General features: G+C 43.8%; 1 protein-coding gene across 1 annotated transcript in view; it reads left to right on the top strand.

Moving 5' to 3' along the window:
- LOC117126544 overlaps nucleotides 1-15,926 on the top strand; it is a 391,277-nt gene extending 375,351 nt beyond the window's left edge. Inside the window, exon 2 of the mRNA XM_033274880.1 lies at nucleotides 13,777-15,926. Coding sequence (XP_033130771.1) covers nucleotides 14,450-15,163 — 714 coding nt within the window. The 5' untranslated portion in view covers nucleotides 13,777-14,449 and the 3' untranslated portion in view covers nucleotides 15,164-15,926. The remainder of the gene's footprint in view (nucleotides 1-13,776) is intronic.
- The last annotated feature ends 301 nt before the right edge of the window (nucleotides 15,927-16,227 follow it).

Below are 16,227 nucleotides of genomic sequence, written 5' to 3'. Positions count from 1 at the left end.
GACAAGAAATGATGTATAGTTTTTGAGATTATGTTCATGATCGTCTGGATATGTTGCTAGCGTTTAGACGAATATTAAGATTGTCGTTTGCCTATTCTTGACGATTTGCGGAAGATTTTGAAGTTTGGGAGTATACGAGTATAGTATACGTACCTACTCCCCCTTTTTTTTTTTACGAAAGAAAACGGTTGAACCGATACTTTGAAGGGTTGTGTACGTTTCCTCTTCTGATGTTTGGAATGATCTATAATTCGAGACGATTTATAGATGACGCTTGGACTGTGATTTGGTTGTTTCCACGTTGACGACTTGGGATATGTCGGTTCCGAGAAAATTGCCAGAAACGAATCGGTTTTAAGACGACGTTCATGTCTCTAACTTTTTCTCTCTTTAGGAAGCGAGCTTGATATGCGCGGCGATCGTTTCTCGACTTTCGGAGAGTTTAGATCGGTTTGCAAGATCTTAGTCCTCTCGAAGATACAGTTTTGTCTCTTCTCAGTTTTGCTTGCTCATTTCCCTTTCCTCTTCTCGTGTATGTTCGCCATTTCCGATATTGGTGTTTATCCTTTGAAACTTGACTGTTATATTTTCCTTAGATAAGACGTCGATTTTCGTAAAAAGATTCAACGTAATCGTATAGTTAAGGCGGCTAAGATGTTAAGTTAACCGCTGCTGTTTTATACGATTAACCTGAATCCATGCGAGAAAACAAGTCTTTGCGGTTTTTTTTTTGTTTTTTTATCGTAAAGTTTCAATGGTAACTCCGATAGAAACAAGAGACGTTTCGATCGAGATTCGAAAGTGAACGCAAAGATGGAGGTAGGGCGAGCAGGAACAAGCCAAGGAGTTTAAGATGAGTTTTACTTGTTTTTGTCATAAAATCTCAACGGAAACTCCGATGGAGACGAAACGAAAAGCGTTTTGATGAGGATTCAAAGGAGAACGCAAATAAGGACCCCTTTGAGGCCTGACAGGTCGCTATAGCGAGTGAGGATGTCATCTCGGTCGCTATAGCGAGTGGAAGGGAGCCAAGACGAGTCCAACTTGTTTTCGTCGTAAATTCTCGACGGAAAATCCGATTGAGGCAAAACGAAAAGCATTTCGATGAGGATTCAAAGGAGAACGTAAAGGAGGACCCCTTTGAGGCCTGACTCTATAGCGAGTGAGGATGTCATCTCGGTCGCTATAGCGAGTGAAAGGGAGCCGAGACGAGTCCCACTTGTTTTCGTCGTAAAATCTCAACGGAAACTCCGATTGAGACGAAACGAAAAGCGTATCGATGAGGATTCAAAGGATAACCCAAAGGAGGACCTTTATGAGGCTTTACAGGTCGCTACGTAGCGACTGACGGTCTGACAGGTCGCTACGTAGCGAGTGGAAGCAAGCCAAGAAGAGTCCTACTTGTTTTCGTCGTAAAATCTCAACGGAAACTCTGATTGAGACGAAATGAAAAGCGTTTCGATGAGGATTCAAAAGAGAACCCAAAGGAGGACCTTTCTGAGGCTTTACAGGTCGCTACGTAGCGACTGACGGTCTGACAGCTCGCTACGTAGCGAGTGGAAGCAAGCCAAGAAGAGTCCTACTTGTTTTCGTCGTAAAATCTCAACGGAAACTCCGATTGAGACGAAACGAAAAGCGTTTCGATGAAGATTAAAAATAGAACCCAAAGGAGGACCTTTCTGAGGCTTTACAGGTCGCTACGTAGCGAGTGGAGAGTTGGCTTGAGCTTGGTCGCTACGTAGCGACCGAGCGGTGTGCTTGCTCGGTCGCTACGTAGCGACCGAGCAGTGTGTGCGTGCTCGGTCGCTACGTAGCGACCGAGCTGTGCGTGCTCGGTTGCTACGTAGCGACCGAGCAGTGTGTACGTGCTCGGTCGCTACGTAGCGACCGAGCAGTGTGTGTGCTCGGTCGCTATGTAGCGACCGAGCAGTGTGTGTGCTCGTCGCTATGTAGCGACCGAGCAGTGTGTGCGTGCTCGGTTGCTACGTAGCGACCGAGCAGTATGTGTGCTCGGTCTCTACGTGTGTGTGCTCGGTCGCTACGTAGCGACCGAGCAGCGTGTGCATGTGCGGTCGCTACGTAGCGACCGAGCTGTGTAATTGTTTTGTTGTGTTTCCGTTTTCGGCGATTAGCCTAGGGGTTTTTCAGCAGTTTTTGGGAGAACAAGTTTTATCCTTCCGAAATGTTTTCGGAAAACGTGTTTTGGTAAAACCCTTACGCATCGAGATTTCTTTTTTCGGTAATGAGCCAAACTTACGGGGTTTGATAAGATTTATCGTTTCCCTTTATGTTTAGAAAGAGAAATCGCGAGCATGTTTTAGTGCTCTTCCTGTGGCGGAAGGTCGCGACTAAGTTTTCGATTTTGCTGAACAATACAGCGTTTGCGCAAGCGTTAACCATAGGAGCAGTCAGTGCTGCGAGTTTGTCTTTCATATATCCAGACATCGTTTCGATCAAGCGTTTTGCGGCTATGAGTAAGAGTAATCCGTAACCCCCCCCCTCCTTCTAGCGCCAAACTGTGGGAACCGAAATTTGCACTGTCGATTTCTGTTTAAATAAGGAAACTAGGAAAACCCTAATTTCCCAGACGTCCCGGATCTCTGCGAGAGCCAACGACAAGTGACCGAATATATGCGGAAATCATGAAAAGATAACAAACGAGTTTAGAGAAAACATTAGATCTTATTTCGAGTCCGGGTAAGAGCGTTGCGATCATTACAAGAGATCATAAGAGCTTTGGCCGCAAAGGCTGTCAGCGAGTTACTTAGTTCTAGCTTCCTAAAAGCTCAAACCTAGTTGAGTCGCAGCTCGATAACAAAAGACGAAAAAGATACATAAAAGGTTTTTGATTGATTTCGGACTGAACCTTGTTAATGGCTGCCTACGTACCCCTTTCGAGGATCAAGCCGAACGTAGTTCGATTGATAGAGCTGGACAAGAGATCGAACTGCCAGGGCGAGTTCGTCTAGTAATTGAGTGTCAGTCATAGAAACCGAACTTGTCGAGAATAAAGCCTAAAGTTTCTAAGTGCAGAGAATTCCGAGTCTAAAAAGTCCTCTCCATGCCTCTCGCCTAGGACTCCTTATATACTAGCTCCAAGGTCGGTTTACGCTTTTACTCTTCTGCCCTTAATCTGTCATAGCATAAAATGGAGATATTCCATTTTTCCGATCTTCGTATTTATCCTCAAAATTTCGTATTTATCCGTGGAAACTTGACATTTATCCTTCCTTGCGCGCCAAGCGTAAACCGTCATACAGTTTATGGGCTTTTGGTTAAGAAATCGTAAGTTGGGCCTCGAGTCGTGTCTTAGGTCCCTTTGGGCCGTCTTCCGACTCGAAACGTTTATTACGACTTCTTTCAATAAAGAACGAACTTTCCGCGGTTTTTACCGTAAAGTTTGATTGATGTCTTAGAATGGTCGGAAGACATGAACTGAGTTCGCTACGGTCTTCGGGAGATAGCATCGTAGGATAGACGAGAATGCATGAATTGGTGTTGTATCGACGTTTTGGAAGAGTTCGGTCGCTACGTAACGACCGAACAGAACGCACGCTCGGTCGCTACGTAGCGACCGAGCTTGGCTCGAGCTCAGTCGCTACGTAGCGACCGAGCTTGGCTCGAGCTCAGTCGCTACGTAGAGACCGAGCGGGACGGACGCTCGGTCGCTACGTAGAGACCGAGCTTGGCTCGAGCTCGGTCGCTATGTAGCGCCCGAGCGGGACGGGTGCTCGGTCGCTACTTAGCGACCGAGCAGTGTGCATGCTTGGTCGCCGCGTATCGATCGAGCTTGGCTTGTCCATGGTCCGATTGCCGTACTCGAGCTTGTCCTCGGCCGAATTGGATATATGTCTGTTTCCTTCGGACAATCGGTATTTAGTGGTTCGATTGAGGTTTGAACAAGATTTTACCGCAAGGCTCTTTGTAAAGATATCTTTACGAAGATTAATTTTTCGTAAAAACGTTCATGCTGATTTTTACGGACTTTCAGGCATTGATTCCGTCGTGACCGATTTTGACCCCAACATTTTATTTTGTGAAATATTTTATTTTGTGTAATATTCTATTTTTAGTTTCTTGTATTTTGTATTTGTTTGCTGTAATATTATCTTTGTATAATATTTATTAGTGTTAATTAAATATTTTGATATTAAAAAGGACTAAACTGATCAGATAAGAAAGTTATTAGCTTTATTTAAAAAGTACACAAATACAAGGACTGAAAAAGTAAGGAACCTTAAATATAAGGTTTTGTACAGTGAAATCTTATATTTGAGGTTTCACTGTACAAAACCTTAAAATTTAAGGTTTTAAGGTTGCTTTTGGAGTGTACAAAACATTACATTTAAAGTTTCAAGGGGGCTTTTAGAGATGCTCTAACCTTGGTGAAGGTCTTGGTGAAGGTCTATATAAAGGAGCCTGGAAAAGGCGTTACAGGAAGAGGAATGGTCTCGTCATCAGAGAACGTGTAGGGAAGAGTCGAAGAGTTGGTCTTACGTAAATGAATGCGGCGAAATCGGAAACGCCCCACTGTCGTAGAACAATCTCAAAGAGAAAGACAAACCCTAAACCTATGACATCCCAAAAAATCCCAGTCGACATGGAAAAGAAAAAAAATAGTTCAAAGCCCACAAAACTCACACGACAGAAGAAAAAATAATATTGAGTGGGGTCTACCACCTGGTGACGTGGACACTCTTAGAAGGAGAGAAACTCTCCTATTATTATATAGATTTACTATTTTATAAACTATCAGCCTAGCTTAATCATATAACTATTAGATCTAATTGGTTTCCGTAAGTACTTCAACTCAACCTCTTATTTGAGAGTGTGAGAACCGAAATTCACACTGTCGATTTCCGTTTAAATTAAGAAACTAGGAAAACCCTAATTTCCCAGAGGTCCCGGATATTGCTAATACCACACACCAAGTAATCAGAACACGAGATAACAACGATAAAGTATATGGAATCGTAAAATGAGAGCAAAGAGAAGTCTTATTCTGAATTTGCATATGAGCGTTTACAACAAGGTAATAAGCTTGGGCTCGAGAGCTATCGACGAGATTCCTAGTTCTAACAACCCTAAGTCGGCTAAACCTAATTAAGTCGCAGCTCGAAATAACAAAAACGGAAAGTTGCCTAATTGCTCTAAATGCTAAGTTTTCTCTGAAAAATGTCCTCCTCATGCCTCTCGTCTAGGACTCTTTATATACTCGCTCCTAGGCCGGTTTACGCTTTTCTCCTTCTGCCATTAAGCCGTCATAGATAAAAAATGAAGATATTCTATTTTTCCCGATCTTCGTAATTATCTTCCAAAACTTCGTATTTATCCGCTGAAACTTGACATTTATCTTTCATCTTTCCTTGCGAACCGAGCGTAAACCGTCCTACGGTTTACGGGTTTTTGGTTAAGAAATCGTAAAGTGGGCTTCGAGTCATGTCTTAGGTCCCTTTGGGCCATCTTTTCGGTCGTTGCGTAGTGACCGAGCTTGGCTTGTCCGTGTTCCAATCGTCACACCCGAACTTATCCGTGGCTGGTTTAGATACGTTTCCGTTACCTTGGGACAGCTTGTGTTTGATCCAACCGAGACTCGAACAAGGTTTAATCTCGAGATCATGTGTCGTGACATTTTTACCAAGCATAATTGTCGCAGAAAGACACTCACACTTGTTTTTGCGGAGGTTTGGACATTAACTTCGTCGTAACCGTTTTCACCCCAACAAAGAGAGTATAAATCACTCCTTAGGGTAATTTATCAATTCTTTGACTATCTTTATTATTTTCTAGCCAATCTTTGTTATTTCCAAGATATGTTTTTCCGCATTTATTTATGTCTTTCTTTGACCACAAGTACTATAAATATGTAATCCCTTTCATGAAGTAATACAATCGATTTTTCTTCTTATTTTTGAGTTCATACTCTTTGTTCTTTGTAGAACACTTCTTGTTTTTTGGTGAGGTTATCTCCGAGTAAACATTTTCTATTTCGTTGGACTTGTGCGTCATATCAACCAACGCTTAGAAACCCTTCTTTTGTTGGACTTGTGCTTCATATCATGTAACAACTGAAGTCTGGTAGTATCAAGAGACTTTACGCCCCTCTTGTGTCACCATTCATTCCACCAGTTCTCCCTTTTGGCGAGTTCATATCTCTTTAGTCCGATTGAGTGATCCTTCCCTAATTTAGGGTGTATCAAAACGGGTGCAAGGGGCTTATGAAAGGGCGATCGTTGAAACACCGGAATACATCCTTCCTCGACGGATGAGGGGTGGTCTTCTTGATCACCGACATATTGGTACGGGGAGTTGGGCGGAACATAGAACCCAAAACATTCTGCAGACGTAGAAAAGCCTCGAAGTGATCAACAGTAAGGGTTAGGCTATGCTCGTAAGGATCACCAAACCGATGAGGTGCTCCAAGCCAGCGAGGCTCAGCTGACCTATTGATATTTTTGAAACTCTCGAGAACACGGTCTATGATCTCTGGATTAGGGAACCACAAGCGACAACGCAGCCGGAATGCCTCGTAACATGTGAAGTAGCCATCCGGGGGATTCTCTGCAGTCTCACCATCGCGAGGGACTCGAAACTCCACTTCTTTGAAAATCCGAGCGAACTTCCGAACGATCTTCAGAAACGAATGCGTACTCCTGCTCGACAAGTCATGGTTAATCTTTTGAGGGGACCTGTTGGGATAAGGTGCCTCGACAGGGGGAGTGATCAAGCCACATCATGCAACCAAATATGCCTCGCCTTCCGTAGGATCAACCGAGTGAGGCTCAAACTCGGCCTTCGGGACGAGAAGCTCCTTGTTGTAAAAACATCCTCGGATGTGGTTGTGCTTTTACGACACACCTTTTCTTTACTGAAACACTATGGAAGAGTAGGCTTTGTCGAGGGTGTTTGCTGTATGAAGGTTTAGGCATCTGTGATTGAGCCTTCCTCGTAACTGCAGCCTTAGAGGTATCCTTTAAAACCAGATGTCTTTGGTCCAGGCCTTCTTCCTCATCATCAGGCATTGGATTAAGTGGACCCAATCTGTGGGAAACATGACGTCTATCCTCGCTTAGGGATCTAATAGAGGACAATCCAAGTTGATCACCTTCCAGAGAAGCGCGCTTCAAACTAGATAGATGACCTGAGTTGTGCACATGCAGTGGCATCGTGTCCTCAATATACTGGATTTCCACATCCTGTAACGGTGCTTTAGGCTGGACTGAGTTACGGCCGAGTCTCGACCTGAGATCATTTCTGCTTGGGGGAAACGAGAGTCTCTCCTTTGCAGGGGGTCGCTCTCCAGAGCTATGGAGCAGAGCCTGAGCAGCAAAATCAGAGCCTTGGAGGGGGGAATGGCCTTGTTTTAAGTTTACTTCTCCCCTCAGGGATCCTCTGTTGTCGCTCCTTTGTTTAGAGACCTCACGCTGGAGGGACTAGTTTGAAGGGGTTTTAGGATCAGATTCATATCGGATTCTTCGATGGCTTGATTCAGCAATCTCCAGTAGTCTTGGTCTGTCTCTATTGACACGGTGCTGAGCCTCCACGCCAGAGGAGGGTCGTGAAACCTCTCTGTAGTACGACATAGAGCCTCCCGCTCTAGTATTCCTATAGGCACCCTGTACGTCTTTGTGATGAGAAGTTGTGTGATCATCACCCCTAGGGTAGTAAGCTCTTTCTCTAGAGGATAGATCATTAGAGGTTTGGCCTTCGGGTCTCTTTTCCCAGCCTTTCCTTCTGATATCCTCCATTCGATCAATAGTTTTTTGGTGACTGATACCGATTCTCATTGAGCTAGCGCCTCTGTGCTTATCATTTTTCAGTGGGCAGTCTTCTTTTTCGTGAGTAAGCAAATGCCAAATGAAGCAATGTTTTTCCAATTTTCATACTATAACTCCACTTCTGGGACTTCACCCGAGGGAAGTTGGATATCATTCCTCATTTCTAATTGTTTGAGGCCATTTACGAGGACTTTGATCCTAGCGTGGTCAATATCTTTCACCTCGATTTTGCCAAGGTCGTTTCCAATCATGCTGATAGTCTGGTCATTCCAGTAGTAGGGGGAGTCCATGAATCGTGACCCAAAAGGAGATGTTAGCTGGGAAGTCGTTAGCAACCGTTGGCTCCCATCGCTGCAGAAGCATCATCCATTTCTTGAAGTGAAAGGAGCCCTTTTTGAGAATGGAGAGAAAGTCTCGTTCTGATTCAAATTGGAACTGAAAGAGATTTGGACCCAAAGCACTTCCGGTAATGCGTCCGACTACATTCCAGTGCTGGAGGAATAAGTCGACGAGGGACCTTGTCTTTTGCTCTTTAGGGTTTGTAACTCTTCCGATGAAGGTGAACTTATTTGCCTATATAAGCTCTGCACAGTTTGATTATGGGATGATAAGAGGTGGTTTCCGTCGACTTTGCTTTTCAACGGTCCATTTCTCTTTCTCACGTCTAGAGTAACAGCTCGACATGACTAGCAGAGAGCAAGTGGCTAAAGAGATTTTCTTTAGGGAAGAGTAGCTCTACCTTAGAACATAGGTAAATTGAGAATAGTAACCAAGGTTCCTTCTTCAGAAGAACCTCACACAAAGGCAACAACTAGAGTAGAGAACGCCTTTCAAACTTAGAAAATACCGAGGTTCCTTGAAATATCCTCACGCTGAGGTAGCTTTGCAAAAACAACCAAACCAACAGCCTGACTAAAAGCTCTTCAACTTTTTGAAACGAAACAGCAGAAGGGATTTATGGTTTTGGTACGAGAAGTGGAGACACAGGGTGGAGGCGCTGGGGGTTGTGGCAAGAGAACTCAGGGAGAGTAAGATGACGACTCCGGTAACATCGATAGACTGGTGTATCTTGAGGAGGCGGAGCTGCGGCGGTCCCTCCGACCTGGGTCGGGGGAAGAACCCGGCGGGTAAGGCTGCAGAGACTTGAGATATCCAAAGGTTTTATCCCGGAAGGGAAAGAATTTGAAAAAACAAAGGCGAAGTTTCAGAGGTTTTAGCTAAAAGAGGTAATACAACTGGGTAACGAAGAAAAGCGTATGCTAACGGACCGCTGGTTAAGGACCAATCTTAAAAACCGTGGTAGAGAGAGAAATCGCACTTCCTACATATTATGACTTTTCTGTTGCCAAAAATCTTCCTCATCTTTATATGCTTCTTGTAACTTCCTAGATACTTCCAATATGTCTTTTGCGTTATATTATTATCAGTTTGAACTTCTTCCATTGTTTTTTGAAGCTCACTAATTCGCTTCTTTCCATGTGGTGGATTATTATTTCGCCATGTAGCGATCTAATGGCGGCAATTAATGATTTTCGATACAAAATCCCCTGAGTTCTCTGCTGGCGAGTCACCCCAACCTCTCCCAATTGATTCCAACAAATCATCATGTCCAATCCATCTTTTGTCAAACCGAAATTTTTCCGTCTCCTTGGTACTTTATTCTCAAAATAAGTCACTACTGGCCGATGATCAAAACCCACCATCTCTAAATATTTTGTACAAGAACATGGAAAAAGCACATACTAGTCTTCGTTTGCTAGTGCTCGCTCCAGCTGACATCTAATCATTACCTTATTTCTTCTTCTTTGCCAATACATTTGATTTCCCCATGAAGTTCCAGTAATCCAGTATTCCTAATCATATTATTGAAAGATAGAAACAATCCTGCACTCCGTAAAGTACCACCATCTTTTTCATGGTTACCAGAAATCTCATTCGAGCTAAACAAAGGGGTATAAAGAAACAATATATCTCCAGTTAACCTAAGATGCTGCCGTAATAAACTGTGTAGTAATGTAGATGAGTGTATAAGTTTTTTATCCTCATTTAACTGTATTCCTCTATTGACCGAAATGGTGATGATTAATTGTGTACCTATTTCATGAGACACTACCAGAACAACCAATGAGATATACCAGAATAATTGTTGGAGTCAAAATCGGTCACGACGGAATCAATGTCTGAAAGTCCGTAAAAATCAACATGAACGTTTTTACGAAAGGTAATATTCGTAAAGAAATCTTTACGAAGAACCTTGCGGTAAAATTTTGTTCAAATCTCAATCGAACCACTAAATACCGACTGTCCGAAGGCAACGGACATGTATCCAAATAGGCCGCGGACAAGCTCGAGTAAAGCAATCAGACCGCGGACAAGCCAAGCTCAATCGATACGCGGCGACCAAGCATGCACACAGCTCGGTCGCTACGTAGCGACCGAGCTCGAGCCAAAGCTCGGTCGCTACGTAGCGACCGAGCACGCGTACTGCTCGGTCGCTACATAGCGACCGAGCTCGAGCCAAGCTGGGTCACTACATAGCGACTGAGCACGCGTCCCGCTTGGTCGCTACGTAGCGACCGAGCATCCGTCCCGCTCAGTCGCTACGTAGCGACCGAATGTGCTTTCCATTTGGTCGCTACGTAGCGACCGAGCTCTTCCGAAACGTCGATACGACACCAGTCCATGCATTTTCGTCTATCCTTTGATGCTATCTCCCGAAGACCGTAGCGAACTCAGTTCATGTTTTCCGCCATTCTAAGTCATCAATCAAACTTTGCGGTACGAACCGCGGAAAGTTTGTTCTTTATCGAAAGAAGTCGTAATAAACATTTTGAGTCGGAAGACGGCCCAGAGGGACCTAAGACACGACTCGAGGCCCATCTTACGATTTCTTAACCAAAAGCCCGTAAACTGTAGGACGGTTTACGCTTAGCGCGCAAGGAAGGATAAATGTCAAGTTTCCGCGGATAAATACAAATTTTTGAAGATAATTACAAAGATCGAAAAAAAAAGAATATCTCCATTTTAAGCTATGACGGTTAAGGGCAGAAGAGTAAAAGCGTAAACCGACCTTGGAGCGAGTATATAAGGAGTCCTAGGCGAGAGGCATGGGGAGATGCATATTTCAGAGAAAACTTAGCACTTAGAGCAATTAGGCAACTTTCCGTTTTTGTTATTTCGCGCTGCGACTCAATTAGGTTTAGCCTTCTTAGGGTTGCTAGAACTAGGAATCTCGCCGACAGCTCTCAAGCCCACGCTTATACCTTGGTGTAAACACGCTCATACGCAAATTGGGAATAAGACTTTTATTTGCTCTCTTTTTACGATTTTTACACTTTGTCGTTGTTATCTCGTGTTCTGATTGCTTAGTGTGTGATATTAGCAGATATCTGGGACCACTGGGAAACTAGGGTTCTCCTACTTTCCTAATTTAACGGAAATCGACAGTGCGAATTTCGGTTCCCACAGTTTGGCGCTAGAAGGAGGGGGGGGGGTACGGATTAATTTACCCAGTCGCTACTTAGCGACCGAGCACGCACACTGCCCGGTCGATAGCGTCCGAGCACACACACTGCTCGGTCGTTACGTAGCTACCGAGCACGCACATTGCTCGGTCGCTACGTTGCGACCGAGCACGCATATTGCTCGGTCTCTACGTAGCGACCGAGTATGCACACTGCTCTGTCGCTACGTAGTGACCGAGCACGCACACAGCTCGGTCGCTATGTAGCGACCGAGCACGCACACGGCTCGGTCGTTACGTAGCGACCGAGCTCAAGCCAACTCTCCAATCGCTACGTAGCGACCTGTAAGGCCTAATAAAGGTCCTCCGTTAGGTTCTCTTTTGAATTCTCATCGAAACGCTTTTCGTTTCGTCTCAATCGGAGTTTCCATTGAGATTTTACGACGAAAACAAGTAGGACTCTTCTTGGCTCGCTTCCACTCGCTACGTAGCGACCTGTCTGACCTTCACTCGCTACGTAGCGACCGGTAAGGCCTCAGAAAGGTCCTCCTTTGGGTTCTCTTTTGAATCCTCATCGAAACGCTTTTCGTTTCGTCTCAATCGGAGTTTCCATTGAGATTTTACGACGAAAACAAGTAGGACTCTTCTTGGCTCGCTTCCACTCGCTACGTAGCGACCTGTCTGACCTTCACTCGCTACGTAGCGACCGGTAAGGCCTCAGAAAGGTCCTCCTTTGGGTTCTCTTTTGAATCCTCATCGAAACGCTTTTCGTTTCGTCTCAATCAGAGTTTCCGTTGAGATTTTACGACGAAAAAAGTAGGACTCTTCTTGGCTCGCTTCCACTCGCTACGTAGCGACCTGTCAGACCTTCACTTGCTACGTAGCGACCGGTAGGGCCTCAGAAATGTCCTCCTTTGGGTTCTCTTTTGAATCCTTGATACCACTCAAATTACCCTAACGAGTGTGACTGATAGACCATATATTTTACCCATTTTAAGTCATGGTCATTAAAGTGTTTTAAAATGTTTTAAGATACAATTATTATGTTTTGGAGTTTATTTAGAGTATTTACAGGTTCAGGGACGTTTAGGAGAAATATGGTGATTTTGGAGTCTTTTGGAGCCTTTGGAGGTGCAGAGTTGCACAGACGCGTCAGATGTTTAGCCATGGATGGAGACTTTCCGACCGTTAGAGTCAGCTCATATTTAGATACAAGATAGAGCTTTGAGTTAGCTTTCCAATGCCACCGGTCTCAGGTCAATCAGCATTCTGTAGCAGAAGTTATGCCTGTTTTACTGAAGAGTGGTCAGTCTGCCTCGCGAGAGGAAGCTGCCGAGAAGAGGAAGCCGCGTCGATCGATGCAGCACTCTGCACGTCGATCGATGGAGATCCCAGATAATGGGCCTTGTATATTTTATGACTGCGTGAAGCCCTAGAAGCCACAAATTACCAAAATGCCCTTGGACGACCAGAAACCCTATTTATGTCATTTCTAAGCCATTGTTGACGGCTACCACTTCTTTACACTTTTTACACGCTTTCATTTCCATTTTTTCTCTTAGGAGAGACGGAAGGAACTCCTATCAGAGTCCTCCTGGAACTCCATAGGTTTTATTGATCTGTTTCATTTCAGTTTATATCTATTCATCTATGATTTATGTTTTCATTTCTGAGTAGATCCACCTGTTAGGTTTAGGGTTCAGATAGGTTTGTGGGATTAGCCCCAAACTATAGATCTGCCTTGTTGTGATATTCATGATAGATCTATACTTATTGCTTGTTCTAGAGTAATTAACTAGAATATTGATCATAGGATTGCATACACAAGCATCCTTGTTATCCCATCCTGACATCTATCTATCATAATAGGATTGCTAGAGAGAGTTAACTGCCAATTTAATATCTTAATAGGGCATTTCATACTCGAGCATAGGCCTAGCTAGAACCCGTCGATCGATGTCCTCAACTGATTATCGGTCGACGTAGGAAAAGGTGTATCGGTCGACGTCTTAATAGACCATCGATCGACACTCTCTCGTTGTCGGCATACTAACCGTTGGGACACGAGATCTACTTTGTTAACCAGTGAAACATGTGACAGCTGATCACTGAGTTAAGTGGTTGAGCTCTAACATATCATGCATGCAACAATTATGCATCTATAGATATTATAATCTCCAACACCTGAATAGAAACCCTAAATCTAGCAACCATCATTCCATCAAACAACCCTTGCGAAGCTGAACAATTATCTTGTTCATCTTGTTTACCGCTTTCTAGTTTACTATATTTATTTTACTGCTCTAAAACCTATTAGCCTAGCTTAATCATAAAATTATTAGATCTAATCGGTTCCCTAGCTCCTTGTGGATTCGATCCCTAAGTACTATAACTCGACCTCTTTTGATGAGAGTAACACTCTTTAGGGTAATTTGAGTGATATCAAATTTGGCGCCATTAGATCTTGTTTAGTTAGATTTAGTCTAGGTTTTGTTACTGTTCAAAAAACTCATAAAATTTTTTCTTCTATTTCAGGTACATAACTCTTAGTACCAGAAAACAATGAAGAGAGGATTTCTAGATCCTTCAAGGAAGGAGCCTGCTGGTTTATGCACGATCCGTAAGCTTAATAGGAAAGTATCGATCGACACCCTCCAAGCAGCATCGATCGATAGCGTGAGCCAAGCATCGAACAACACTATTCATCATGTGTCGGAAAACACTATTCACGCGGTACTATTCATCCGGGTACTGTTCACCGCAAAACTATTCACCGATGTACTATTCATCGAGGTACTGTTCATCCAGGCACTGTTCATCAAAATACTATTCATCATAGTACTGTTCATCGCGATACTATTCATCGCGACACTATTTATCTCCCGTCGATCAACACTGTTCATCCCGTGTCGGTCGACACTATTCATATCCCGTCGATCGACACTGTTCATCCCGTGTTGGTCGACACTATTCATGTCCCATCGATCGATACTGTTTATCCCGTGTCGGTCTACACTATTCATCTTTGTCGATCGACACTGTTCATATACCGTCGCTCGACCCTGTTCACCCGAACACTGTTCATCCGAATACTGTTCATCCGGACACTGTTCATCGTGACACTGTTCACCCGAATACTGTTCATCGCGATACTGTTCACCCGAACACTGTTCATCGAAATACTATTTATCGCGGCACTGTTCCTCCAATGACGAACACCACTTACGGAGAGACAGAGAAGGTCGAAGCGCTCATACTTAAGATCGACAAGAAAGGTATTTGGCGAGACGAAGAATGTCGTCCTTGCAGCCTCACAAGACAATTAATTAATGCAGAGGGTAGTTTAATCCCTGATGTAATTGCTGTGGCTGAGACGAATACCTTTAATCTGACAAGTCAATGGTATGATTGGGGAAGTGTGGATCCATTTTACGGTCTTCCTCATGAGGATCCCAAAGATCTTATCAAAAGACTTGAGGAGTTAGCCTCAGCAAACAAGCACGATGAAATATCTGCAGACCACATTTTCTTCAAGATCTTCCCCTATTGTTTATCTGGAGATGCATTTAGCTGGTTCAGTAAGCTGCAACCAAGATCTTTAACCTGCTGGGAAGACATCAAAGAGGCTTTCATAAGCAAATTTTTCAGCGAGGCTGTAGAAACTCGAAGTAAAAGGCTTGATTACATGATTAAAGAACGGGAGAAAGGAATAATGATTAGTATGAGTCAGATTTTTGACTTCGTCTACAGCGAGGAGAATGGAGATATTGGAACACCGACAACTCATGTCACGCAGCCAGACATTCAGGTTCACCATGCAGATGAGAGTAAGCAGAAGGACGAACTGAACAGAGAAAGCTTGTCAACCATGATACAGTTGAGGATGATGAATATCATGTATCAGGAGAGCAGAGCAAAGTAGAAGAAGCTGATACAAAAGATCCGACTTCAGCATCGATCGACAGTAGTAACTCAGAATCGATCGATATCCGCACTTCAAAAACGATCGATACAAATATTTGTCATCGATCGATACCTTCTACAATCCCTGATGCTACCAATGTGTATGTTAGGACTGGACGATCGAAGGCAATTAGAGACTATAACAGTCCTGAGGATGCATATGCTAAAAGGACTGCATTGCGTCGTTCAACACTTCAGAATACTGTCCCTGAGCTACACCCTGCATATATCTCTCTTGTGGGTCAGCATTCTTTCCATGGTTTCCCTCATGACGATCCCACTAGCCACCTGGAGACATTTGTAGATCTGGCATCGACCATTAAATGCAATGGAGTCTCTGAAGACTACTACTTTTGCAAACTATTTCCATAATCTCTTGCTAGGGATGCAGCTCATTGGTTGAAGAAGCTACCACCAGAATCTCTCACTACTTGGAATAATATCAGATACGCCTTCCTCAACAATTTCTCTATGATGCTGCAGCAAATCTAGAGATTGAGGTAAGGTCTACGCTGGAATATATGGTGGGGGATGATGAGCAACATGAGTCTGGAAAGCTGAGCACAGTAGAAGTAGCTGATATTAGTGCCACGAGCTTGTGGGAACCGAAATTCGCACTGTCGATTTCCGTTTAAATAAGGAAACTAGGAAAACCCTAATTTCCCAGAGGACCCGGATATCTGCTAATTACCACACGTCAAGCAATCAGAACACGAGAATAACAACGATAAAGTATAAGAAATCGAAAAAGACAGCAAAGAAGATCTTATTCCGAATTTGCGTATGAGCGTTTACAACAAGGTATAAGCCTGGGCTCGAGAGCTGTCAGCGAGATTCCTAGTTCTAGCAACCCTAAGACGGCTAAACCTAATTGAGTCGCAACTCGAAATAACAAAAACGGAAAGTTGCCTAAATTGCTCTAAGTGCTAAGTTTGCTCTCAAAAGTTCCCTCTCCTCATGCTCCTCGCCTAGGACTCCTTATATACTAGCTCCAAGGTCGGTTTACGCGTTTACTCTTCTGCC

Source organism: Brassica rapa, chromosome A07 (genome assembly GCF_000309985.2).
Source record: "Brassica rapa cultivar Chiifu-401-42 chromosome A07, CAAS_Brap_v3.01, whole genome shotgun sequence".
NCBI classification, from domain to species: Eukaryota; Viridiplantae; Streptophyta; class Magnoliopsida; order Brassicales; family Brassicaceae; genus Brassica; species Brassica rapa.
The sequence above is the reverse complement of the archived record's forward strand: the minus strand, read 5'-3'. Positions and strand labels throughout refer to the sequence as shown.